At 34.3% G+C, this 27,757-nt stretch overlaps 2 protein-coding genes across 3 annotated transcripts in view; one reads left to right on the forward strand and one right to left on the reverse strand.

Moving 5' to 3' along the window:
* Positions 1–27,757, reverse strand: part of LOC138714733 (UPF0415 protein C7orf25 homolog) — a 397,014-nt gene that overhangs the window by 79,850 nt on the left and 289,407 nt on the right. The window lies entirely within an intron of this gene.
* On the forward strand, positions 8,998–27,678 carry LOC138715622 (uncharacterized). Of its 2 annotated transcripts, none has more exons than XM_069848695.1 (3): positions 8,998–9,514; positions 20,849–21,264; positions 27,062–27,678. In XM_069848695.1, the coding sequence occupies exons 1-2, from the start codon at positions 9,209–9,211 to the stop codon at positions 21,257–21,259; spliced, it is 717 nt and encodes a 238-aa protein (XP_069704796.1). In that variant the 5' UTR covers positions 8,998–9,208; the 3' UTR covers positions 21,260–21,264; positions 27,062–27,678. The 2 variants fall into 2 exon arrangements, with proteins under 2 accessions (XP_069704796.1, XP_069704795.1); XM_069848694.1 differs by having other exon boundaries at positions 27,083–27,678.

The following is a 27,757-nucleotide window of genomic DNA, read 5'->3' on the forward strand; positions in this document are numbered from 1 at the left end:
CTGTGTACCATTGTCCTGAATGCAGCATGTTTGTGTTGTATGGGATGGTTAGATGTGTTGTTTATGTGTGTGGTGGTGGTGGTTGGTTTTCTGTATATTCTGTAGGTGTGTTGTCAGTTTTTGTTATGGTGTTAATAATGCTCAACTTAGATTGTAGGTATTACAAAAAATTATTAAATGAGTGATGAGAAAAGTGATCTGTTCTCGATAAGAAGAAATGTTGTCTAAAGTGTCAACACAACTTATGCAACCTATGTTTGAAAACACATCTTTCTCAATATGGTTCAGAAACTCACCAACAGAGATTGACAATGAAAAGTGCCAGCAGAATTTGTGTCGCCAGTTTATTGCAAACAGTCAACAAGGAAAACCCAATGCAATGCCCATGGAAAAGTAATCTTGTGGCTCAGTAAGAATATCGGTAACTACAGTAGATTTGACTCACTGTGTATGAAGTATTCCATGACAAACACTGATGAGTTGGCAATTTCGTATTTCCTAAAAAGTTTTTTCATACGACAATTTTTATATTGATCATTGTTCTTGGGTTTGTAATGAGTCATATTTAACAGCCTGTTTTCCTGAAGGGACCAGTTTTTGCATTTTGAAAGCACGGTTCAGAAGATATTGTTATGAAACATAATTTGTAGAAACTTTCGTCATTTGTGCTATAAAGGCTCAAAATACAAAACTTAATATAAGTCTTGCAACTGTAGTTGCAAAGAAAAATATTGCATGAATATGCGAGTGATATAAATTGTGATAATTTTTTATGTTTAGATATAAAATATAAATAATATAGAAGGTGTACATAAAGAATAGAGAAGGTAAGAGTGTAATACATAATGATTTAAGGGAAGGCATAGGTGAAATTTTCGAACAAAACTGAAGAAAAAATGAAAATTTGTTTTTTTTTTTCATTTTATTATCTTTATTTTGATATTCCGATGTAAGTTTTTGATTTTGTGCCCTTAAAAGTATGAAATTAAAACCGAGATAACTGTATTACTATATTATTCCCATAATAAACTAATACTTATCATTATTTATATACCGGTACCTTCTCTGAACATATAAATAAAAAGAAATATTGAAAATTTCTTACAATATGGTGCATGGGGCATTTTATATCAAACGATATAAAGTTTTATAAAATTATTAATATTTACAGAACTATTGTACTTAGAAAGTTGAAACTTGGTATGTCCATTACTAATAAATACTTAGTATCCATAATCAATTTCAAACAAATCTGTTAAATTTTGTGGATTTTGAAATATTCACCTCTGCCTCCCCTTAATACATTAATAAATTTTATTTCATGTTTCAAACATACTTTCCTTAAGAAGAATAACATTTCTTAATATTTTGGTGCATAAATCAAGGGCTGTGTACCGGTATGTTGTATATAGTATATTTTACTTGGTACCAGTACTATAACTTAAGTACGGGGTTTTGTAAACAGTTTTGCGTAAGCTTTTTCTGAATACAGTGAAATGAAGTTACTTTATCTTACACTTTACGATCAGCTCTATTATATCATTTGTCAACATAGAAACAGAATACTATTACCAATACCGGTACCGATACTATTAATGTTAAAAAATTATCCATGACTTACTAGAGATTCTGTTCTTTTAGGACACTATACAATAATTATATTTTTGTTATGATATCAGAATAACTTTTCTTCTAGAAAACATGTCTTTTTTTTTGTGGTAATGAATATGTACCGATATGCAATGTGTATGATATGGACTATTTTGCACTGATGTAATTTCAACACTTCTTTACTGCTCATGCTAATAATAATTTCACTCTTGGTAAACAGTTCCACTTTACACACAAATGTCTTTTTTTTTTATTTACAAACTTTGTTTTTTAGATACAGTAAGCTGAAACAAGTAGGCCTATTAGTTTAGACAGCAATACTGATATAGGTATTAGAATATAGCTACTTCCTTAACTGAAGATTCTCATCTAAAAATGAATAGGCCTATTTATAGTGTAGATAATATTGTTCGAGTACCTAACAATTTTGAAAAAGCTTTAAAGTACAAAATAAGGAATAATATCGCTAGTCTATTTACACTTGTTCCAATTGTATGTACGATAACAACTACTTTTCATGAAATTATGTACATATATGTTGTAAATAGAAAATATGAAGTTACCTTTTAGGTGAAGACTTAATTTGTTGTGGTAAGAATATATTTCAAATCAGAAAAATTTATTGAATATTTCAGAGAAATTAATGAATTCTGAGTACTAGAATGGCCTAAGTAAGATATAAATACAATTTTTTAATTTGTAATATGGAAAATAGTCAAGTAAATAAACATTTTTTGACACAGGGAAGAGTTATGACAAATTTATTGTTCGGATATAAACAGTAAACACGAATATAAACCTCTACCGGAATTTATTCCCCACCTCCCCACTTTGTTTCGTTCTTTTGCAAGTTTCGTAAGCACGTGCTGGCGCAAGACAGTCTTCAAATGAGGTTAAGAAAATGAGCATGAAGAACATGGTAAAGGGGAGTGAACTTTGTAAGGTAAGTACGGAATAAGGTTACCAGAATTTTTCACAATTTCCAGGGATATACAGAGTGAACCGTAAGTAATGTCACTAATTTCAGGGGTTATTCTTTTAGATATTTCAAACAAAAAAGTTTAATTGCTTCCTTTCCAAGATAAAAATTGTTTGATATGAAACATTTTATATCGTGTCTTGGAAAAGCCATTGATTTAATTCCCGATATGCTCAATCAATTTAAGAGAGTACTGTATTCAGGGCTGGACAAAATACTGACATCCAAGTATTTCAAATACAAATACAAAATACTTAAAAAAATAGTATCTGAAATATAAATACAAAATACTTTTTAAAAATTAACCAAAATATATTTGTATTTCAAATACTCAAAATACATTTGTATTTCAAATACTCGATACAATATATAAAGAAATAATATTACTGAAAATCTAAAATATTACATTAATATTAAAAGTATTTTTATCTCGAAGTTTTATATAAACACTGAAACTGAACATTCTTCCTTTTCCCAGTCAGCAATAAAATTATGCTACATATGAATAATTACTGCTGTCTTTCAAAAGAACAGTTTCTCAAAAAGTTCATCAGATGAGGCAGGGGCGGTTATTCAGGTGAAGTAGGTGAAGTGTCAATTCACATATTTACGTGTAAAACACAATTTTGTCTCATATTAATAATTAATTGCAGTTATTACCGATACCGTATTTCTAAAATAAAAAAAAAAGTTTTCTTTTCAGTCGTTATAAACAGTGTTCAGTTGTATAAACACTACCTGTAACTGTCCGCTGAATAGAATAATGTCAACTGTTACGAGCGCTGGGCGGTGTCTATTGGAACTTACAATACTGTACAGGTGAAATTATTTGGGCTCCCATTCTCATACAGCACTTGGTTTCCATGGTAACGTGACGTCACGCACTAAAGAAAGATTGTATGAGTGAAGTGCGTTTCTGAGTCTTTCAGTTACGGAGAACTGTCAGACTTGTACTGTAGGCGGAGTGACCAGTTTGCAGATCTAACGGTACTAATAATAGAGAAGGGGTGAAGCCAGTCTCGATGGCCGGGGGCTATTATTTAAGGGCTGTGAAATTTTACAGTATGTACTACCTGACTCGAGAATAGTATCCTCATTTCTTGTCCAAGCATCAATCCCTGCAGTGGTAAATTAGCTAGCTCTATGTTATTTTATCAGGAATACACCCCACATACTTTCGCAAAGTTTAAAAGTTGTTTTCCGCCGCGTGTATTATTTTTTCTCATGAGCTCATGATCTTGCCAGCTTTGTTTCAACGCTTGTATTTGAAAGTTTAACACGCGCGTAAATGTACGCATGTAGTTTAATATTGTGTACATATACATTAACTTATTATTTAATGTATTTGGGATATATTAGTGATAAGTGTACATAGTGTATTAATCCTACATCATAGTGTATATTAGGCCCTATATGTTTAATCAATATAGTGCTATTATACAAATACTTAGGTACCAGTACATAGAAAATGTTGATTAATGAGTGCGAAATATGTATCCTGAAAATGACACAGTTTGTAATTTATTAGAAATGTCGGTTTGTAGACTTAAATATGAGGATAAAAAAGATGTTTTAAATTCTGGACGACTTACAGTTCCATTTGTTATTTGTTTTAAAAAGTGCTAAGAAAATACTGAAGTTGTATAAAATAACTTTAAAAAATTCTTCCGTTGAAAGAAGCTTTTCTGTTTGAAAAGATTGAAAATTTCACTCGGAATGCTACATCACAGGAGAGACTTTCATTATTAGCCCCATAGCTTTGCATACAGATATACTGTCCACCCTCAGTTAAACTCAGACATTTTATGAAGACATCATCGACAGGTTTGCTGCTTTAAAATGTAGGAGGATTGACTTGGTAGGCAAGAAATTGTGCGAGTCCTGAAATAAATTAATTTTCCTGTTTGCATGTGTTCTAGAACTATTAAAATTGTATGTAGTTTACGAATAGTAAGCCTACTCATTATATTGGTAAAACTGTTCATGCATTTGTATATGTGAGCAGCGCTTCACCTATTTTTTTTATGGCGAGCCGCTACTGAGATGAGGATTCCTTTGCTGGTGAATGAATAAATTCTGCAAAACAGAACGTCTTTCTAGAGGCACAGAGGAACATAAACTTGTATTATACTTTATAAAAGCTTGTTTCACTGTTGGGTAACTCTCTAGAGAGCACAGGGTTGTCCCTTTGCCATTGAAGAATTGTATGAGCTCATACTCCGCAGTAGACAAGTTCTTTTCCTTTTGTAATAAATTTCAATTGGACCGTCTATGCTTATCTTGTATTACAATTATAATTTTATTGATTTGTTACATTAAAGTCTCGGCCTACCCAAAGGTCTTTTCCCCTCCGGTCTCCCAAGTATAATAACACTCTACATGCCTTTCTAGATTCGCCCATACGTGCTACACGCCCTGCCCATCTCAAACGTCTGGATTTAATGTTCCTAATTATGTCAGGTGAATAATACAATGCGTGCAGTTCTGCGTTGTGTAACTTTCTTCATTCTCCTGTAACTTCATCCTTCTTAGAATAATAATAATAATAATAATAATAATAATAATAATAATAATAATAATAAACAACATTTAAAATATCGATAATGTAAATTGTAAACAATTTTAATAATGACCTCCTTGACAAAATTCTGCATACGCCACTGTGTACTGGTACATTGGTAGGAAGGTACGGTACTGATACCAGTAGTACCGGTACTTTCTCTCTTATTAAATCCTATAGCGATATACCAGTACTTTGTTACGGGAAATAATTGTTGTGTTGTGAATCTGAACTTCGTAACAAAACCAAATTGTTGATGAATTGCGAAAGAGATCGTTTGACTCCTGGTGTCAGTTACGTCATAAGGGGAAAGGTGTAGTCATCTATGAAGAATATCCAAGAGCCAATTCATGGGTCAGCACCAAAAGGAATTTGTCGTCTTCAGAATATATTAATGCAATCAAGATGTCCTGCAACCTTACTGCAGTGCGCTCCGTTCCTGGCAGAGCTTTCAGCACGACCCGTTGCCGTCAACCAGGCTGCAACGAGACAGAAACTCTTGGCCACGTGTTGGGCTTTTGTCGGAAAGGAGAGTTATTGCGTAACAACAGGCATCATAGAGTCCGTGGAGTTATCGCCTGTCTTCTTCGGAACAAGGGTTGGGAAGTTCATGAAGAGGTCCACTGCATTTCTGAAGACGACTCTCACAGAAGAGCGGATATAATAGCAATAAACAGGCAACAACAAAAGGCTATTATCATAGATCCAACTATACGCATGGAGAGAGATCTAAACCAAGCTCATCAGGTTGATCAGGAAAAGAGGGCCATTTATGAACCTTGTATTCCCTACCTTAGTGCCAAGTATAACATCCCTCTCTTCAATTGGTCAGTGACAGGTTTATTTTTTGGTGCTCGGAGTTCTTTACCAAAATTTACATATAATTTTTTAAAACAATTATCAATATCGTCTTTTGAAATTCAAAAAATCATCTCGCAAATTCTCAAAGATTCCCTGCAGATTATACAATTTTATTTATACCACTCAGAAGGCCTTAATTAAGGATATACTAATTTTAAATAAAATCTTTTTTTATCAGTATAATTTAGTCATCTTCTAAGATTTTATTTTACAATTGATAATCAATGGTGCTTAATTATTACACTTTATTTTTATAACACTATTCATATTTAATTAATTGTATTTGTTTGCTATTCATTTCCGGATCCTCGTGGTCATCCTTAATTAATTATGGCCGGATGAGTTTTCTCTCTCTCTCTCTCTCTCTCTCTCTCTCTCTCTCTCTCTCTCTCTCTCTCAATGTGATGTATATGTAATTTATTATTATTTATTACATATTCAAAAATCTTTCCCAGTACAGTAGGTATGTCTAATAAAATAATGGGTTTTCTAACATCATGAAATTGAGGATTTTTTGGGGGGGGGGGGGTTTCCGAATTATTAGAATTTCTGCTTGCTTTCAAGCATGAGAAATAGCTTAAATAAGGCATAATACAACATAGTAATAACCAGGGAAAGGATTTATATGTAAATACATATTTACTTATAAAGCTAATATAATTTATATTTTGCATTATCTTTATGTTTCACAATGTGTAGGGTTGAAAAATCCTACTTTTATTTTCCATATTTTTCCATATTTTAGAGTTTAGTACATATTTTCGTTAATTTCCATATATTTTCCATATTTCATATAAAACAGTCCATATTATATTAGGTTTAACAATAAAACAAAACAAAATTCCATTAACTTTTAAAAATACATTTCAACAATAGAGATTTAAACACATGTTCAGTAATCCCTTTAACATCAGAGTTATTTGAAAATTAGCAGTCCTATCAACAATGGGAAAGTAAGTTACAAAACTGTATTAATTTAATTTAAAATTTTTAACAGACTTCAGTTGTGCAGCTCAACAGTTAAATGCCAGTCAGAGTACACATAGGTTCAGTTTTGTAAATCATACTATAAAGACGGTAAATATGCCAAAAGTACGTCATTCAGTCAATTTAAAATCAAAACTAACAAGTTACATTTCAGAATTTAAAGAAGATGGTTTATCAACTGACAATAAAATATTATTTTGTAATTTGTGTCAGTGTGCAGTATCATCTACACAAAAGTTCCTGGTGCAACAACACATTACAACTAGTAAACATCAGGCCAACAAACAACTAAATTCCAAGCAGAGACAATTGTTTTTAACACAACCAACAACATCGAATGTAAGATCTGAGTTTAACATCGACCTGTGCCGTTCTCTCATCTCTGCTGATATTCCTCTCTACAAACTAAAGAATAAGGTCTTCAGGGAATTCCTTGAAAAATATACTCAACATACAATCCCGGATGAGTCAACACTTAGGAAGACGTATGCTCCATCCATCTACGATGAGACAATACAGAAGATAAGAGATGAAATTAAAGATAGTTCAATTTGGGTTTCCATTGATGAGACTCCCGACAAAGAAGGTAGACTTGTTGGTAATGTAGTTATCGGTTTGTTAAGTGATCAATATTCTGAACGAATTCTTTTACATTGTGATGTTCTAGAAAAGTGCAATAACAAAACTATAGTTAAACTGTTCAACGAAGCTATGGGTATCCTGTGGCCAAAGGGTATTATGTACGATAATGTGTTATTCTTTATTAGCGATGCTGCCCCTTATATGGTCAAAGCTGGACAAGCATTATCTGTTGTATATCCTAAATTGACTCATTTTACTTGTGTGGCGCATGCATTTCATCGTGTGGCAGAAGTGGTCAGAGACAATTTCCCTAAAGTAGATTTGTTGATTTCATCAGTGAAAAAAGTATTTCTCAAAGCTCCCAGTAGAGTTAACGTGTTGAAAGAAATGTACCCTGAAATTCCATTGCCACCAAAGCCAATTTTAACTAGATGGGGTACATGGCTAGAAGCAGTTGAATATTATGCCGAACATATAGACTCTATTAACAATGTTCTCCTTGCATTGAACTCTGAAGATGCAGTCTCAATTGATACTGCGAAAACAGTTACCTGTGACATAAGTGTGAAGAATGACTTAGCTCACATTCAGCATACATTTTCATGCATCATAAAAACGCTCAAAAGTCTCCAAAATAGGCACCTTTCACTATCTGAAAGTTTTGAAATTATAAATAGTACTGTGGAACAACTGAATCGTGGTAGAGGTAAAGTTGCAGATGCAGTAAGAGCTAAGGTGGACACTGTACTTTCAAAAAACCCTGGATATGAAGAACTACAAAAGGTTGTTGCTGTGATGAGTGGTGAATCAACAGTGAAGATTAACTTGGACTTATCCCCAGCAGACATTGTGAAATTGAATTATGTACCAGTTACTTCTTGTGACGTCGAACGCTCTTTTAGTCAGTATAAATCTATCCTCAGAGACAATAGAAGAAGATTCACTTTTCAGCACTTGAAAGAAATGTTTGTAACCTATTGTTATGGTAACAGACAATAAAAATTGTGTTTTGTTGAAACTACATTGGAAGATAAGGTACGTCCATTATATTTTTTGTTTAGTTTGATTAAAATGTACCAATATTTAACGTACATAGTCATTTTTTTATAATTTTAAGTCCATATTTAATTCCATATTTTGGTAAAAATCCATATTTAATTCCATATTTTGGTAAAAATAACTACATATATATTTACATATTTCATATATTTTTAGTCCATATAAATCCGTTCCCTGGTAATAACATTACAGTGTACCGGTATTGATATTCGGTGAGTAATTTGCACAGCTAAGATTTGTAGTGTATATAGTACGCGTAATCTGCAATAGGTGGCAGAGCAATCCAACTAGTCCATTACTGCCATCTAGTGAGGGAGCACTAAGGCATCAACTACGAATCGTGTTGTTACAATATGGAGGATGGTGCGTCTAGATTACTCGCGACTCCTACAACTCTCAAGTCTTAACTTGTAAGTCTTACCACAAGCAAGATATTCGGTGTAGTTTTCAATATACTCTTGAAAGATTCTAGTTGTAGTCGGTACACAGAACAAAATCCGCCAGTACTCGCAAGTGAATTGGATGCAAGTATGTTAGTACGAAAAATAGTTTGATGCTATCAATTAAAGATGGAGTGGACAACTGCTTTAGTACTACAATTCATTAAAGCATATGAAAAACGAGAACTTTTGTGGAATAATACACATACGGCCCATAAAATCTTAAATAAAAAGAATGAAGCATGGGAGGAGATTTCTAAAGAATTGAATATCGAAGTGAGTGAGCTGAAAAATAAAATGTCTATTCTGTTAGCGACTTATAGGAAAGCGCGGAATAAGACGATAGAGACTAATGTTGAACCCCGTTGGTTTGCATATAAAAGTTTTTCTTTTTTGCACAACAGATACCAACGTAGATCGACAAAAAATATCGAGGTAAGTTTATAGAAATGTTGATGTGAATCTAACATACTTATGGTTTGCTATTAATTGAAAATATTTACTATTTATAACGTTCGTATTTGTTATACGGGACGACAATGACCCAGTGTTGTTCTTAAAAAAAACCCGCTAAGATATAGAGCAGAAGCCGCTAAATTGCTATATTGTCAATGTAAAATAAGGTTATTTTACCGATATAGGTGTTAATGAAGACCGCTAAATCCCTACATGAGAAATGAAAATTTCATAAATTTTACCCGCTAAACTAACATTGAAAAACGCTAGATCTAGCGGGAAAACCGCTGAATTGGCAACACTGCAATGATCACACGCTTTAGACGAGTCTGCTCTTGAAGAGTCTGTAAATCGAGACACACGTGACGCAGAGGCGTAGGCAGGGTGGGGGGAGGCTTACAGAGCGGAAAGCCAATATTTACTACTTTTATTACGTTTAAACTATGAAGAAACAATACAGTACTGGTGTTGCGAGTGCAACACTGAAGGAAAAATATTGTTTGACTTTCTGCCGACAATAATCAATATTTACAATAACAAATCCTTTATAATTCCGTTGACTACTGCGTTTTAAATTTTGTTGGATACGCACTTTTAACACTTGTATAATTACTGATTAACTTTATAATTTCTTTATTTTGTTAACATTACAAAATTACCTGGCTGACTAGCTTCGAAGTGATATACTTCATTGTCCGAAGCCTAGTATAGGCAGCCACGTAATTTTCTAATGTTAGCACAGTAAACAAGTTATAAAGTTAATCGGTGACTAGTTTAAATTGATTTTCGAAGAAATTATGAAGCTGCCATTTTCAGTATAATAACTAGTTTTAAAAATCAATTAAAACTATTCTTTAGAGAGAAAATAAAAAGTTCTAATTATTCTGATATCTTTTTTTTTTTTACTTTTTATTCTGCTGATTAATAAAACATTTATGTTAAAATTTTGTGGAATGCACCAGAGCACGATATGTACTCTTTCTGAGGGTGTTAGAGGTCTTTTATATAAAAATATGTATCTTTGTTCTAGCAATAAGTATATTATTATTATTATCATCATTATTTAGGGCCAGCAATCGCTCTCCAACGACGGAGATTGGATTTTGCTCTATAACAACTCTAAATTAATTTTAAATTTCATAACATTGAATAATAATTATCTTTTAAATATGTTGCATGTAAGTTATAGGCCTAGGAAAATTTTCCAAGTGATGTTCCCAAAATTTGGTACTCTCAAATCTTAAATTCCTGGCTACTTTTACGCCATTGCTGACGTGAGATAACATTCTCTTCTATTGACTGCATCTTTCTGTTATCTCTTGCATAGACTGCAGTGGCGGCTGATTGACTGAGGCAAGTGAGGCCGGGCCTCAGTCACTTGGCTTAACTGAAATCAAATTTTGTGTTTTCATATAATGTATTAGTTATTTGAAAGAAAGCATATATCGCTGTAGAAGCATTTGAAAACTTTGATGTATATAGACCTGTTTTTCAGTAAAATTTGTTCCTGAGGCCGGGATCGCTCGTGCCGGGTCTGGCTTGTGATGTATATAGACCTGTTTTGCAGTAAAATTTGTTCCTGAGGCGAGGATTGCTCGTGCCGGGTCTGGCTTGTGATGTATATAGACCTGTTTTGCAGTAAAATTTGTTCCTGAGGCCAGAATCGTTCGTTAATGCATTTCATGTCCTTTCGCGGGCTTTGAGTTTGCGCTTAAAACGTTGTAGCTGAGGCTCATTTCGGCTGGCCTGGTCAGATTTCACTCGTCCCATCCATGGGCCGGCCTCAAGGGTAGAGTGGGGTGGGAATAGCAGTGGTGACTTGTCTTCCTAACTAGGCCATAAATAACAAAATTCCAGCTCTTTGGCAGGCAGAGACCCACTCGATTCTCTCCCCTTATGTCTCAGTTTATGACATATAGGCAAGGGTGTAGTACAGTAGTGAATGTGGGCCAATGTTGTTATGTATTTCGGGAAAATATAAACAGAAACAAATGAGAGAAATAATGCTGGTGCAGTTAATTCATTGTCAGAGTACCCTTTTTCGAGAAGAAATAATACTGAAGGAAAGGAAGTTTTAAATAAAGAGAGAGACTACCGAGATACCTACGACATCGCCGATAATTTTTCTGACACATAATCTTAAAACGCGAGTTTCTATTGCATCCTGGTATGGGCAACATAAATGGTTATGTGGTAATGTGATGCAAAATAAACTTCTCTTGGCCTTGTTTGTTGCTGTCAAAGAAAAAAAATAAAAAGAAAGAAAGGGGGATTTCAACACATAATATGGGTTGCTTCATCACACTGAAACAATCACTGAAACTCAGAGCATAACAGCTTATTTGGTGAGTTAAATTATTATTTTTCATTGATAATAATAAGAATAGACTAATAATAATAATAATAATAATAATAATAATAATAATAATAATAATAATAATAATACAGTAATAATATTAATAATAGCCTATTTATTTTATTTTATTGGGTTATTTTACGACGCTGTATCAACATCTAGGTTATTTAGCGTCTGAATGATATGAAGGTGATAATGCCGGTGAAATGAGTCCGGGATCCAGCACCGAAAGTTACCCAGCATTTGCTCGTATTGGGTTGAGGGAAAACCCCGGAAAAAACCTCAACCAGATAACTTGTCCCGACCGGGATTCGAACCAGGGCCACCTGGTTTCGCGGCCAGACGCGCTGACCGTTACTCCACAGGTGTGGACTATTATTAATAATATGATAACAATAATAATTAATATCATAAACAAACATTTCCTATCGGAGGCAATTAAACCAGTTGCATCTGGCCTCACCGAGGATTTCGATCACCGGCCGCTACTGATAGACTGCCTCTGTTGTTACGTAAGATTTCATTCATTCATTCATTCATTCATTCATTCATTCATTCACTTTCCTGCCTAAGGGTTGTATTTCACTGCAAACCCAGCATTCTCCAATCTTTTCTATGTTTTGCCTTCCTCTTTATCTTCTCATATGATCCATATATCTTAATGCCGTCTACCGTTCGATTTCTTCTGCCCCGAACTCTTCTCCCGTTCACCATTCCTTCCTGTGCATCCTTCAGCAGGCAGTTTCTTCTCAGCCAGTGAGCCAACCAATTCCTTTTTCTCTTCCTGATCAGTTTTAGCATCATTCTTTCTTCATCCACACTTTCCAACATAACTTCATTTCTTATTCTGAGTCGGTCTGGGTAGCGCAATTGGTATAGCGCTGGCCTTCTGTGCTCAGGGTTGCGAGTTCGATCCTGGCCCAGGTTGATGGCATTTAAGTGTGCTTAAATGCGACAGGCTCATGTCAGTAGATTTATTTATTTATTTATTTATTTATTTATTTATTTATTCTGGTAGAGTTGAAGGCCATGAGGCCTTCTCTTCCACACTACCAGAAGTGAAATACATAATGAAAGAATGACAAAAATAGGAAAGTCATACTTAAATATAAAAATAATTTTCATTCACATTAACAATCTTACATGGGCTATAATGAAATATTAACTAAACATGATACATAATTAAGTTATTTACAATTCATATCCTAATGGTACTTTATGATAGGCCTAAATGAAAAATCTATGTACACATAGAATAACCTATAAAAATCGGCTAACACTCGCAAATCGATTTCATGTAAAAGTATGTAGTTCTTAATTCTTAATTTAAATTAATTAACCGTTCGGCAATCCCCGACATGACGAGATAGGGAGTTCCATAGTCGACAAACTGACACTGTGAAAGAGGATGAATAGAAAGAGGTGCGGTGACGAGGAATGGATAATAAGGCCTGATGTTGATTCCGTAACGTTGTAAGATATTCAAAGCGAGTTCTCAGATATTTTGGAGTAGAAGTGAATAATGTTCTAAACAGAACAGATAAAGAATGTGCTATCCTACGTTCCTTTAGGCAGACCCAAGAAAGAACTTCAAAAGATGGCGTTATATGGTCAAATTTACGAGTATTGCATATGAAGCGGACACACACATTATGAACACTACTGACATGTAAAAGAACTCTTGCGGGACAAAATTTCGGTACACCGGCGACGCTGATATAACCTCGACAGTTGCGAGCGTCGTTTAATAAACCATAATTTTATTTTATTTTTCTTATTCTGTCTGCCCACTTCGCACGTTCCATTCTTCTCCATATCCACATTTCAAATGCTTCTATTCGCTTCTCTTCACTTGGTTATAATGTCCACGTTTCTACCCTATACAGTGCCACACTCCATACAAAGCACTTATTGTTTCTTTTTCTGTCGGTTTCATCCTCCCCCCCCCCCCAGGGAAAAAGGACTGAATTAAACACTGGGTTGAAGTTAAATATCGCAAGGATTTTGCAAAATATTTCGCAGATAAATTGTCACTCTTTTAACTTAACTTTTAATTTAAAAACTACTAGTAAAATACCTATATATATAATTTGAACTGGTAATGGAAATTACGGGAAAACGGCTGAACGGATTTTAATGAGTGACCCCCTCATTTTAATGCCTGGCATCCAAAGTTTTTCGGAAAAATAGTAGTTTTCAGTGAAATGTCAATTTTCCTACATAATTTTCCTATTTTCCAAAATCCATCTGTTGACAGTTTTGAGAACTAATTTTATTCAATCACGGCCTATTTGATTGAATTTCAGAACAAAACACACACTACAATAAACAATAGGCTATTACACGAAGGCCATGACCTGCAGGATTGCCGACATATTTAGAGATCAATTCAGTTTGTTATTAAAAACGGATTCTGCAGTGTATAATTTTCTGAGTACAGCTGTGTATTGGATATTCAAATCTACGAAACTTGAGGTGGTTTGATGACATTATTACCATTAGAAATTAAATATTATTATAGTTAATATCATGATGCATCTATTTTTCATTAATTGTACATAATATTGATGCTATATTGATGACATGAAAGTGAAACGTTTTGTGGTTATGTAAGTAAATGTAGAGAATATCTTAATTTAGATCTTCATTTCTATAATTTACTAAAAACTTAAGATAATAATATTATTAAAAATCAAATATTTTTATACTTATTAATCCAGTGGGGTTGGGTCTTTTTCATATACTTAATGGCGGTGTAGTGTAGATATTGATATGTGTCATTGTCTTCAGTATTGGCTCGAGAGAGCGCAAAAATTACAGTTCCTAAGGAAAGATCAAAAGATATTACTTAATGATAAAATAAGAGGCCTAGAAAATTTTGTAGTCTCCAGATCATTTCAGCAAGATCTCTTAGTAGAATAAAATGATTTTACGCTCTACATTTCAAGTTCTACATGCAGCAGCTATACGAAAATGCTATTGTTCGAAAGCTTAGCAAACCTGACATTTTTTTAACTTTTGCCTACAATCCACAATGACCCGAAATAGCTACTGCTATCGTCCTGACATTGATACTTGCGTTTTCGCGTTGAAACTCAAAAACTGAAGTTGTTGTTTTCTAATGCCAGGCGTTTGACAATAAAGTCATTTGACCTCTTGCACTCCAATATTTTTCAAAGACATTATCATCAAAAACTGAAGTTGGATAGGTTCAAGAAAAAGTATTTGGCCTAAAAAAATCCATTCAGAGGGAGTATGTTTCATTATTATGAAAGCAAATAACTATCAAGAAGACAAGTATTCTTCATTGAAAATAAATCTGAAAAATTTTTATTTGAACGTCTAACGAACTTAGTTTGCAGCAGTATTTGCTGCACAAGCCACTAGTTAGCATATAATTGGACAAAGCGGACTAGATGAGTGCGTCACTTGTTTTGGTTATTCCTGTGACTCAAAGCGGGACTTAATTCCCCGTTTCACCGCGACTCCACTGGTCTCTGCCTGTTACACAGTATGACAGAGGGTTGACAATGTTAACCCCACGTTGCACTTTTCTGTACCGCTATGTAGTGAGGTCGCTTGACGAAGGTTCTGATGTTGCTGAATACACAACATAGCTAGCTTCAGGTCATTTCACCAGATAGCCGTATGGTTTGATAAATGCTGCAGATTTGAAGTATGACTTTATATTTAAGGACAGATGGATATTATACAGGGACATCATTTTATTTTTACTAACATTTTTAATATTAACCTGGCTATACCTTTAGAGAACCGGAAATACAGTTTGCTACCCCCTTCCATAACTGTAGTTCGATGATACTGGCGTAAAACACAAACAAATCACTCTGCTAGGTATAGGAGGGAAGAAAAGTAGTCCATCCATTTACGTAAACTAGGAAATATCGCGATTTTGAGTTCGATAATTTTCATCACGTTTTTGTTTAATCAAAGTATAGTACAGTATTAACAAGAAGTGTTTTTACTACGAACTGAGCTATCCATTCGGACATATTCATTATGCAGTGTATATTATACTGTCTGCAGCACATTAGCGTACAATATAGAGAATGAAGTTAAATTGAAAAATACTCTTAATATGAATATTTAAACACATTTTTGAAAATGGTGGCCGTTCATTTCGATACAGGCTTCAGTTCTTTTGTGCATATTATCGCATTATAGATTACTGCATCTAATTCCAATTGTCAGTTTCGTCCTTCGTACTAGTAACTCATGTTGAAATAATTCTGTACCTACTCTATAAAAGAGTACCTTACGTACTGTAAAGTCAATCTTCACTTCTGCCCGACCCGCACAGATAAAATTACTCAGACATGCTATCTACTGTCCGTCCAAGTGGTTACGCCGCAAGATCGTAGAAAGGGAGGAAATCACGTGACAGTTAATTACTTAACGAGTCCCTTTTATTTAAGTTATTTTAAACAGTTGTATAATATTACGTAAACGTCCAATTCCTAACAGAAATTAATGTTTTCAGGAAAGAGCTAAGACAGCCCAGCTTTTACAGAGAGGCCAACAGCAGCAGGTGGGGGAAATCTGGATGCGACGTAGGCAAGCGGATAGTACCTGTGCGAAAATATGATTCAATATTGAAAGCTCTTTCGTCACTGGAAAACACGAACATATTTCTGGAACGTACTATACTCGCTAACTCAGTGCTGTTTACGCTAAGGGTCTTGGATCTGTGTGGAGGAACTTCATTAGTAGAAGGGGTGGGAGTGAAGTACATTCAAAAACTCAGGTACAATAAAAATTGAAGTAAAAATAAAATGATGTCCCTGTACATCATATCATATTCCCTATAACTTACATATTTTTAAGCTATAAACCGTACATTACAAAGCATATGATTATGTCTCGTGACCAGAAATGGAAGTATAAAAATTGGAAATTTATCCTTTGAAAAGGTAGAAAAATTCAAATATCTTGGAGCAACAGTAACAAATATAAATTGCACTCGGGAGGAAATTAAACGCAGAATAAATATGGGAAATACGTGTTATTATTCGGTTGAGAAGCTTTTGTCATCTAGTCTGCTGTCAAAAAATTTGAAAGTTAGAATTTATAAAACAGTTATATTACCGGTTGTTCTGTATGGTTTGGAAACTTGGACTCTCACTTTGAGAGAGGAACAGAGATTAAGGGTGTTTGAAAATAAGGTGCTTAGGAAAATATTTGGCGCTAAAAGGTATGAAGTTACACAACGCAGACCTGCTCGCAATGTGTTCTTCACCTAACATAATTAGAAATATTAAATCCAGATGTTTGAGATGGGCAGGACATGTAGCACGTATGGGTGAATCTAGAAATGCATGCAGAGTGTTAGTTGGAAGACCTAAGGGGAGGCCGAGACGTAGATGGGAGGATAATATTAAAACAGATTTGGAGGTGGAATATGATGCTAGGGACTGGATTAATCTTGCTCAGTCCACACCTGTGGAGTAAAGGTCAGCGTGTCTGGCCGGGAAACCAGGTGACCCGGGTTCGAATCCCGGTTGGGGCAAATTACCTGGTTAAGGTTTTTTTCGGGGTTTTCCCTCAACCCAATATGAGCAAGTGCTGGGTAACTTTCGATGCTGAACCCGGATTCATTTCACCGGTTATTATCACCATTTCATTCATACGCTAAATAACCTGAGATGTTGATAGCGTCGTAAAGTAACCCAATCTTGCTCAGGATAGGGACCGAAGACGGGCTTATGTGAACCTCCGAGTTCCTTAAAAGCCATTTGTAAGTATGAACTATACCATTTGGAATACTGCTTTGAAGTATGTGAAACTTTACCTCAATTTTTTTATTCAGAATTTTATGATCACTTTATTTGATTATCAAAAATTTTAATTTTCATTAACATTACACTGACGTTCAAAGATACTCGACTCCACTAATCGATAGTGTTTGATAATTTGTTCATGTAAGTGCTGCTTCTTTAGTTATTACTAGTATGGATAGATGGCGAAGGTAACAATGAGTGTCGCCAACAGTACATAAATATACCCGCATTATAAAATTCAAAATTTCATCCCCCTTTAATGATAATGAAAAAAACAAAACACTAGATTTATCGTGAAACCGCTGATAAGGTCAATTATGAGAATAATTTGTACTTAATCTACATCATCATTCTCTTAAATATTTTTTACCCGTCCAAATAATTAGGTCACCTATTGAGAACTAGCGGAACTACTTCAAAGTTTGTTAATTTGTTATATCTTTGATTACAAAGTTCGCTTACACGATCAGAAAGTTCATATCATATCTTTGAATGTCAGTGTACCTTTTTCTAAATATCTACAAAACCAATTAACATAAAATTGATAAAGAGATGCATCTGATTTTGCAACTACACGCCTCAAGTTCGATTCCTAGTCGGGACAAGTTACCTGGTTGAGGTTTTTTTCGGGGTTTTCCCTCAACCCAATATGAGCAAATACTGGATAACTTTCGGTGCTGGACCCCGGACTCATTTCACCAGCATTATCACCTTCACCTCATTCAGAGACTAAATAACCTAAGATGTTGATAAAACGTCGTAAAATAACCTACTAAAATAAAAAAATACACGACTCAAATATAACTTTTTGTTCTGCAAATGAATTTTACAGTGTTACATTTGTTCGGATCACATTTAAAGGACACAACTGGAATTATTCCCATCATTTACTATCATAATACATTATTTTCTTAAATTGACTGAGCGTATTGGGAATTCATTCCATGGCTTTCTCAAAACACACTATGAAATGTTTCACATAAAACAATTTTGGTTTTAAAAATTGAAGCAAAAACGAGAAAAATTGTAGTACACTTTTTTGTTTGAAATATCTCAAAGAATAACCACTTGAAATTAATTACATTACTTATAGTTCACCTTGTATAACATATAATTATACCATGTTGAATCTTTCGTACACTACTTTTAACACTTGAATATAAATAATTGATTAAATGGCGATCTTACTCGTGTTAATTATGTAAGCATGTGCGGCTTACACATACAATAACATAAATACAGACATGGAAATTCTACACACACAACCCAAAAACCAAAAACTCAACACACTAGAAGAATATGAAATATATAGACACACTAAAACACACCCTAATCAAATTCTCAACACACAGATCAATTTCAGAACACACACACTATTTGACACAACTCTTCATCACATGAACGCACCCACACAACAGGCAGCGAAGGTGAGATAGCGCCGAGATCTAGTAGGCTCTGAGGATGGTGTCAAGTAGCACCGAAACAGCTGTAAGCCGCACATGCTTACATAATTAACACGAGTAAGATCGCCATTTAATCAGTTAATTATATGTAATTATACGAGTACGAGTGGCTTGTACAGCAAATGCTGCAAACTAAGTTCATTAGACGTTCAAATAAACATTTTTCAGATTTATTTTCAATGAAGAATACCAGATATTCTGAAAGTTATTTGTTTCCATAATAATGAAGATACTCTCTCTCTAGCCAATACTGAAGAGAACCACGCATATAAATATCTACATCATACCGCCATTAAATATATGAAAAAGACCCAACTCCACTTGATTAATAACTATAAAAATATTTGATTTTTAATAATATTATTATCTTACGTAAGTTTTATAAAGCTTTCAGTAACATATACTATATAGCCGCCACTCAGTAAAATATAGAAATCAAAATCTAATTTAAGTTATTCTCTACATCTACTTATATAACCCAAAACGTTTCACTTTCAGATCATCAATATAGCATTAATATGTATAATTAATGAAAAATAGTCACATCATGGCATTAACTACAATAATATCTCATTTCTAATGGTAATAATATCATCAAACCACCTCAAGTTTTGTAGTTTTTAATATCCAATACACAGCTGTACCCAGAAAATTACACACCACAGAATCGAACCTGTAAATTATATTTTTAGTAAGTTAAGTTTTTAATAACCAATTTAATTTGAGCACTAAATATGTCAGCATTCTTGCAGATCATGGCCTTCGTGTAATATTGTTTACTGTAGTTTGTGTTTTGTTTTATTCTGAAATGCAACACGGCCGACTTGATGCTCGCTTCGCTTCTCCTTTACTGGCCTTGACAATTCATTTTGATTCCTGTGTTAAAGCGAAGAGAACATCAAGTCGGCCGTGAATGCAATTAGCTAGTTCTCAAAACTGACGACAGATGGATTTTGGAAAATAGGAAAATGATGTTGAAAAATTGACATTTCACTGAAAACTACTATTTTTCTGAAAAACTTTGGGTTCCAAGCTTCAAAATGAGGGGCCATTTATTAAAATCCGTTCAGCCGTTTTCCCGTAATTTCCATTACCAGTTCAAATTATATATATAGATATCCTGCAGAGTACCCAGAAATTTGAAAATTCGGCCCATTCTTTTTGTCGCGAAGGGTACAATAGTGCCCCACGGGTGTAAAAATTTGTCATGCCCCCTTGCAGTATTGAAACATCTTTACCGGTTTATGTTATATCTCTGTTCCATTACTCTTTCATCGTATGACGACGCAGAATATCTGCATGGAAATATCATATGTACTTCGGTACATTGAAATAACATATGATATTCGTAAATCACGAAGTGATTTAAGACGGCGCTTATTCCGTCGGATCCCGGCCAACTAGTCACTCATAATGAGTGCACCTCAGCACATGTGTGGACTTCGGTCCTATGTTCATAGACATCTATGACGTAGTGCAGAGGGCGGCCACTAGAGGGAACCCAAGAGTTGGAACTCAATCAGAGACAATTCTGTCCGACGTCGGGGTTGTATCCGGTGTGGCTTAGTGGATAAAGCATCAGCACGTAGAGCTGAAAACCCGGGTTCAAATCCCGGCGCCGGAGAGAATTTTTCTCCGTTCCATTACTCTTTCATCGTATCTTTACCGGTGCTGATATAAGTTCTTGTTCTTTTAGGAAGGGGCCTACTTCATGACAGAGTTCATACCAGAACAAAAACAGGAAGAGATATATGAAGAAGACAGCAAACTTTTCAGTGACCAACTGTCGCTAGCAAGCGGAAGCAACATGTTGGAAGATTACCCGTCCACAGCGCCTCAACAGCAACAGCAGCAACAATCTAATAGAAACGCCTACGCTTCTTCCATGGCAATTGGTTCACGAAAAAGATGTGCAGAAGACGAAGACTCCAGGGTGGACGAGTCGTACGGAATCCTGCAGTCGCTAGAGAAGGACGAGTACGATGCGTATGGAGAGTACATAGCTCGAAAACTGAGGTCAATGGATAAGCGGACGTGTGCTTACGTCCAGAAGGCATTCAGCGACGTCATCTTCGACGCGGAAATGGGAAAATATGCAGAAAATTAACTATGGTAAGTAGTCCTTAGGACTAGCATGCCTATGACCTAAAAACTCTGAAAATGTGCATACAAAAATATGACATAAAAAGTTGGAAATATGACAAACAAATTAAATATTGTCCAAAAATTACTTAGAAAACATTTTTATTCACCAATGTACAATTTTATTTTGTGAATATTAACCCTTGAATTCACAAAGAATCTTATAGGATACAACAGGTTAATTAGGCTATATGCTCTAATTTTAATAGAACAATAGAAAAAAATGGTAGGAAATAGTAATATGCGTTACAAGAGCGGTATGTTGAAGTTTTGATGTTCGAGGAAAAGTTTGAAAAAGCGAAACGTAGTTGAGCTTTTTTAATTTCCGAGAATTGAAAGAAAACATACCGCTCGTGTATCGTACATTATTTTGTGCGAAGATCGTTTATTACATAATCTGAAAGAGGAATTTCGAATTAGTTGCAATGAAATCTCCATCTTGGTTTCTGTTCAATGACGGCAAATTTGCAGAACAAAAATATCTATCTTCAACATTGTTTCTTTAAAATGTTTTCTGTGTTTACTATACTCCAGCAGGCCGTGATATACGTCTGTCTTTCCCCCCCCCCCAGTCTATGATGAGTCTGGAATCTTGTTGATTTTTTCACGCCTTCATTAATGTTACTTGCATCACGAATGCAGTAACTTTAGTGGAGTTGTAGAGTTTACTTAATTTTTGCAAATATTTAAAAACAATAATTAACAGTACAAATTAGGTGAAATTGCAGTGGTAAGTTTCAAATTTATAATTATTACTATATTGAACGTCTCTAAAAATAATACTGTATGTTAAAAGCCTAAAGCAGTAAAATCAATATGTCACTTAAGCGGTAAGAAGAGGGAAATTGTTATGTGTGTTAGGTTGGGAATACTGAATGTGGAATTTTAGACTTTCCGCGGATTGGTTTTGTGCGGATACCAAGCAAATACGCACGATCTCGCACAAATTAAATTTAAACAAAATTTCACAATACTATAATATTGTACAACATATAAAATATGGGCATTGCGATAGTTGTTTTCTTTACAGTCCGACACGGTTTAATAAATTAGTGTGAGAAATGAAGTTTTGCCAATTTAAGGGTTAATTAGAAACATTCCTAGACTTTTACAAAAACTTATGGAACAATCCTACTTTTGATTCAAAATTCTGGGACACAAAAAACCCAGATGAACAATGCATTACAAAAGAAGAACTACAAGAAGCATTAAAGAAGACGAAAAATAGTAAATCACCTGGAGAAAATAACCTAAATTCAGAATTGTATAAATATGCAGCAAATCTATTTCAAGAAAGATTACTAAGATTTCTAAACAGAATATATCTGACTGCCACTTTACCGGAAGAATGGAAAAATAATGTAATTATTCCCATATATAAAACAGGAGATAAACAGAATGTTGAAAACTATAGAGGTATTAGTATCCTCAACACATGTTATAAGAAAAAAAAAAAAAAGTTATGTTTTATTTAACGACGCTCGCAACTGCAGAGGTTATATCAGCGTCGCCGGATGTGCCGGAATTTTGTCCCGCAGGAGTTCTTTTACATGCCAGTAAATCTACTGACATGAGCCTGTCGCATTTAAGCACACTTAAATGCCATCGACCTGGCCCGGGATCGAACCCGCAACCTTGGGCATAGAAGGCCAGCGCTATACCAACTTGCCAACCAGGTCGACTTGTTGTAAGATATTTAGTAGGATTAAAAAAAAAAAAAAAAAAAAAAAAAAAAAAAAAAAAAAAAAAAAACACGCTGAAACTTTCCTTCTGGAGTGTCAAAATGGCTTTAGAAAGGGAAGATCATGTGTGTAGATCCATTATTTAGTATCAAACTATTGTTAGAAAAAAGAAGAGAATTTAATTTAGAAACCCATATAGCTTTTATTGATTTTGTGAAAGCTTTTGATAAAGTCCGAAGAGACCTTTTATTCGACATATTACAAGATAAAAATATTCCAAATTTGCTATTACAAAATATAATAGAAATCTACACAGACAGCAAAATAAGTGTCAAAATAAATAACTGTATATCCGAAAGAAAATTAGTTAATAATGGAGTTCGACAAGGTTGTCCACTATCACCAACTTTATTTAATATCTGTATAAATGAAATTATTTTAAAATGGAACCAAATCTACACATCAGGAATCAAAATAACCAGTGTTCTAACATTAAATACCTTACTCTATGCCTATGATCAAGTCATAATTTCCAATTCAGAGGATAATTTACAAAGAGGATTGTATGCATTAAATATAATATTAAAAGATTTTGGGATGGAAATTTCAGCACAAAAATCAAAAGTAATGGCATTTTTAGGACAAGACCCAGTCAGAAGTAAGATAATACACAATAACCAATGCCTCGAACAAGTGCAAAATTTCAATTACCTGGGTTGTGAAATATCTTATCAAAATGAAAAAGATGTGAACAAGAAAATTACCAAATTTACACAAATTCTAGGAATAATAAACAATACATTAAAAGCTAAATTAGTACAAAAATCTACAAGAATAAAAATATATAATACACTAGCATTACCCTCCCTTTTATACGGAAGCGAGATTTGGACATTAAAGAAAAAAGACATGAACAGAATCAAAGCAACGGAAATGAAATTTTTCAGGAGGACAGCAGGATATACTCTTTTAGACCAAAAAAGGAATGAAGAAATTTTAGAACAATTAGAAGTAGAGTCAGTAGAAGAAAAAATCAGCAGATACAAATTCAATTGGCTAGATCATGTAAGAAGAATGGAAAATTCAAGAATCCCAAAAATTATGATGCAGTATAAACCTAGAGGACATCGTCGACCAGGAAGACCTTTAAGAAAACTGCTAGATGGGGCCGAAACAGGTCTACAGAGGCCTAATTCGTGAAGGATGATGATGATGATGATGATAAGGGTTAATTATATGAACTTTACTTGTATCAAATACCTTACTATAATATTGCCGGACAGCTGTATATTAGCAGCATTGGCTTGAATGCGAAATATCGCAGACCTGACATCTAGCGAAGCGGCGTGGAATTACGTCCACAAATGCTAATATTTAACATAGCGGGATTCGGACTATTGTTTAAAACATGAAGTACTAATGTGGAATAATATACGAGACACTTAAGAAATGTTGAATAGTATTTAATGTAACATTATTACAGTATTTCGTATCAAAGCTGGATATTATGAGAAATATTGCACACTTCGTATTACTTTCCGTAATTAATTGTTGCGTATTTTTTCTTTGCTTTAGTGAGATAAAATCAAATTCTGACATTAAGAATGAATTTACAATAACGCTTTATATACGCATTGCTGACAACTGCAAAGATAAAATTGATAGTAGTGTGATGCTTGTAATAATTAGTAAAGGCATGTGGACAACAATAACCTTAAAATGTTCAATATATTTTAACTCTTCTATTCATTTATTAGGCTTAAACAAAAAAGCTAATTTTTATTGTTCCATCAACACTGAGACAAAGGCATTAGGCCTACTAAAGAATGTTGTTGACTCACGTGTTATGATCCCTCGGAAATCGAAAGTACGATTGGAGCAATTTGTAATGCTGTAATTGTAGCAATTATAAACAGCACATATACACCCTGACATTTTAACGCAGCACTAATTAATAAAACTATTAACTAGCCCAGCAAGAATATACATTGAAGTTGATTACAGCTTGTTTCGTGGATTTCACCACACACCGGTCGCCTAGGTAGCAGCAGCAGCGTCATTCGCGCGCAGAACTGCTAGCTGTCCTGTATTATTATAGTAAGGTATTTGCTTGTATTGGCCTATGAAAATTAGATAGAGGAAAAGAGTGGTGAAAAATGTCCTACGTCTGTCCTCTGAGTGACTAATTCTTTTACAGCTATGTTAACAAAATCACTGCCTATTTTTTAATTATAGGCTATGATACTACCAGTGTGGGAAAGTACGCTCTATCTCTTCGTCTATCGAATTTAAATTTCTTCAGACTCGATTAAATATTATATGAAAATCATGTTGTACCCAGAGTCGCATTTAAGGTCCTTACGTCCTTAGGCAAAACAAAAATTATCGCCCTTTCTTTCAAATAAAAGACACAGAAGATTTATATTCATTTTGACTTCTTCCACTAGTCTAAAAATAATTACTTTTTTGCACAACTGAAATTACAAACATAAATGATTACATACATGAGTTGAATGTTTATACAGGGACATCATTTTATTTTTACTTCAATTTTTATTGTACCTGAGTTTTTGAATGTACTTGACTTCCACCCCTTCTACTAACGAAGTTCAACCGTCCTCCACACAGATCCAAGACTGCATATACAGTCATAGTAGCTTTACGTTTAGAGTAAACAGTACGTTCCAGAAATATGTTCGCGTTTTCCAGTGACGAAAGAGCTTTCAATATTGAATCATTTTCGCACAGGTACTGTCGTCCATTTGCCTACGTCGTATCCCGGTTTCCCCCACCAGCTTTTATTCGCCAGCTAGTGGCTGGGCTCTCTTAGCTCCTTTCTCAGAACATTAATTTCTGTTAGGAATTGGACGTCTACATAATATTAGACAACTGTTTAAAATAACTTAAATAAAAGGGCCTTGTTAAGTAATTAACTGTCACGTCATTTCCTCCCTTTCTACGACCCTACGACATAACCATTTGGACGGTCAGTAGATAGTATGTCTGAGTAATTTTATCTTTTCGGTTCCGGCAGAAGTGAAGATTGAATTTACAGTACCTAAGGTACCCTTTTATAGAGTAGGTACGGAATTATTTCAACACGAGTTACTAGTACGAAGAACGAAACTAGTAATTGCAATTAGGTACAATAGTCTATAGTGCGATAATATGCACATTAGAACTGAAGTCTGTATCGAAATGAATGGCTACAATTTAAAAAAATATGTTTAAATATCCATATTATGATTATTTTTCAATTTAACTTCATTCTCCATATTGTACTCTCATGTGATGTAGACAGTATAATATACACTGCATAATGAATACGTCCACATGGACAGCTCAGTTTGTGAATAAAAACACTCATTGTTAATACTGTACTGTATTTTGATTAAACAAAAACTAATGAAAATGATCAAACTCAAAAGCGCAATATTTTCTAGTTTACGTAAATGGATGAACTACTTTTCTTCCCTCCTATACCTAGTAAAGTGATTTGTTTATATTTTACGCCAGTATCATCGAACTCCAGTCGTGGAAGGGGGTAGCAAACGGCGTTGATCCAGAGGTATAGGCAAATTAATATTAAAAATGTTAGTAAAAATAAAATGATGTCCCTGTACCAGAGACACGTTCCATTTCAGCCAAGATTTTGTACGGTTTCCACCCTCTAAAACCTATCGCCCTGGGGAAGTGTCCAGTTTGCACCCCATAAATACGGCCTAGTTATGCCAAAATAAAATATACATAAAAGTCTGTTTTATCCTTTAACTTGTGAGAGAGAAATTAAGGTATCATTTCATGTTACATGTGTGAAATCATTCACTCCGTCTTTGTCCGAATGTTTTAACTTCTTATTGCTATGCAGTTCATTAAACCGATCTAAGGAGAGCTATTGCAGTCTTTGTAGCTTAGCTGATAGAGCGCTGACTTACAGTGACTGTGAATACGGGTTCGAATCCCGATGATGGCGGAATCGTATTATTTTGTGAAGGACAAAATCAAATTTCGTGACGGGTTTTTCTCGTTTCCCTTCATCAATCCATCATCACTCTCTATTTCAATATTAATAATAATTTCAGTAGTGTTCACCCAAAATGTTGCAGCGTGATGCAGTACCATGATTGGCGTACAGATGGCATCAGTCTGAGGCGGCGTAGTACACTTTCGGGGGATGAAAGTGAACTTAAGTAGGACTTCGCCGCACCTTGAACTTACACGGCTCAATCGACAGCTGACAGCACATAGGTGAATCACGATATCTGCGATGAAAGTTACCGTTCGAACTGAAAGATCACTTCCACATGAAGGAATGGTGAGACGCAATAAACCTTTGGACCCTTTCGCCGTACAAAGGAAACAAGGAGAACTATTAATTATGTTTTCACACTATATAAAAGATTATAATGTTTAATTTTCAATTTCATACACGATTATTCTCTGCTCAATTAGATATATCTTACACGTAAACTCACAAATGAATATAAAACTTTAATTGTATAATTTTATTTACTCTGACACGGCGTTCTTCACGTATTGTATGATTACCAAATATTTAAGGATAATTTAATGTAAACATAATTATGTAAATCATTTCACTATAATCTGTGAAAGAGTATTAAAAGAGAATTCTTAAGTTTTTTTAAGCATAACATGTATATATTGTAAAATAAAACAATAAAGTTTTTATTTTGTTTATTCACATCTTACATTATTAATTTCATTTATTTATTGGACATCCAAGTACACTGGCGTTCGAAGATATCTGACTCCAACTAATC

Source organism: Periplaneta americana, chromosome 15 (genome assembly GCF_040183065.1).
Source record: "Periplaneta americana isolate PAMFEO1 chromosome 15, P.americana_PAMFEO1_priV1, whole genome shotgun sequence".
In the NCBI taxonomy this organism is placed as follows: Eukaryota; Metazoa; Arthropoda; class Insecta; order Blattodea; family Blattidae; genus Periplaneta; species Periplaneta americana.

What these genes read in the sequence shown, in the direction of transcription:
- LOC138715622 (XM_069848695.1), top strand. Translation starts at nt 9,209, where the DNA reads ATGGAGTGGACAACTGCTTTAGTACTACAATTCATTAAAGCATATGAA. An exon ending in GATCGACAAAAAATATCGAG is followed by an intron (nt 9,515 to 20,848) that starts GTAAGTTTATAG and finishes TTGTTCTTTTAG; the next exon opens with GAAGGGGCCTACTTCATGAC.